Raw genomic sequence first — 1,660 nt, 5'->3', positions numbered from 1 at the left:
ATCTAATTAAGTAGAGTATTACATTTCTCCATTTAACTATGATGCTATCATTTGCTTTTTCCTTATCAATATAATTATTTTTCTTCTCTCATTTTGTGTTTTATATGTTCATATGTGATTTTATACCCTTTTATACGCAATTATACACAATACAAAAGACAAAAGAGTAGCGCATCACAGTTTTCTGACCATGTGAAAAATATAAACGCAGAAGAGGGCATTGCCCGCAGTAGAGCCGAATAAGGTGTACAAGACAATAGATTGGTATAACAATATCTTACATTAATTGTTGAAAACGTTAGTCACACGACATATATCATGGAATCCATCATAAAAGACAGATAATATGCGTTCACACATTCTACAGTACGACTTCAGACACACATCAGTCCTATTTTCTCCCGTTCCGTTCTAGGCACTTCCAATATCAATCCTTTTAACATCTCCGCCATTAGCAGCTCCTGTATTGGCTTTAGGCGCCTTTACACTCAAAACCCCGTTCTCCAGCTTTGCCGAGATGCCCTCCACAGTCACATTCTCAGGGAGGCGGAATTGCCTCATAAATCGCCCGCTGGAACGCTCAACGCGGTGCCACTGATCCGTCTTCTCCTCCTGCTCTTTGTGCCTCTCACCGCTTATTCTCAGCGTATTGTTGTCCACCAAATCCACCTTCAGATCCTCCTTACGAAGCCCTAAAATCACAGAAATATATTTTAAATCACAGAATCTGATGGAGCAAAACCCTAATCTCTAGATTAAATCCTACTAAGCCCTAAAAATCATAGAAATGTGTTAGAATTGAGAATTTGATGAGTTAAAACCCTAATCTCTAGTTCAAATTATGTTGAATACCAGGCAAATCAGCGGTGAAGACGTGAGAATCAGGGGTCTCCTTCCAGTCGACGCGCGTGTTGGCGACGGCCATGGCATCCCTGGAGAAAACAGAGGCCGGGGTAGGCATGGTGAAGTCCATGGCATCCCACACTCGGGAAATGGGAAGCCATGGATCGAAAATGCTGCTCTCCCATGGATCCCAGGCGCTCACTCCTCTTCCAAAAAATGGTGTCAAAGCCATTAATTTTGAGTAGTTTCGAAGATTATGAAACAAAGTAAAACTGACAGAGCTTGTAACCGGCTAATTCGATTGAATTTACTCGATGACTACATAGGATGAGAATATGAATTTATACAGGCCACCCGAGGTTTCCAGAAAGATCCAGGGAAAACAGGGTGTGTGAGACATGGTTAAACAGTTCGGGAATGTTCTGGACATAGGACATAATTTTAATCCATGAAATTGATCTGTAGGATGAGGTTAATATGGTCAACCGGAAGTTGGACGCTTGGCACATTGCTTTATAACATTCAGATTTTGTCATAATTGGTCAGTTTTGGGTTTTTTTTTTTTTTTTTTTTTTTTCCGAAGTTGATATTTTCCAACAAAGATTTTGATTTTTTAAATAATTAAAACTATATTGTTAGATAATTTCTAACAGAGATAATTATTTTTAAATAATTACAATTAAATCTTTTATTGATTTTTTTTTTGATTGGTAAACGGTCAATGGCCATTAATTAAAATTAAATAGATAATTGCAATAGCATTCCTCCATTCAAACGAGCACTAGTAGGAAAGAACAGGGAAAGAAAACCTCTAGTC

The 1,660-nt window shown here is 38.3% G+C and overlaps 1 protein-coding gene across 1 annotated transcript; it reads right to left on the bottom strand.

The window, feature by feature from the left end:
* Positions 1-261: 261 nt before the first annotated feature.
* Positions 262-1,327, bottom strand: LOC149557313 (16.9 kDa class I heat shock protein 3-like). Its single transcript, XM_089831994.1, has 2 exons — positions 853-1,327; positions 262-692 (listed from the first exon to the last, which is right to left on the bottom strand). The coding sequence occupies exons 1-2, from the start codon at positions 1,073-1,075 to the stop codon at positions 412-414; spliced, it is 504 nt and encodes a 167-aa protein (XP_089688120.1). The 5' UTR covers positions 1,076-1,327; the 3' UTR covers positions 262-411.
* Between the last annotated feature and the right edge of the window lie 333 nt (positions 1,328-1,660).

This window comes from Cupressus sempervirens, chromosome 5, assembly GCF_028749045.1.
Source record: "Cupressus sempervirens isolate cs-2001-9-10 chromosome 5, ASM2874904v1, whole genome shotgun sequence".
Lineage (NCBI taxonomy): Eukaryota > Viridiplantae > Streptophyta > Pinopsida > Cupressales > Cupressaceae > Cupressus > Cupressus sempervirens.
This window is presented reverse-complemented; position numbering and strand designations above follow the sequence as displayed.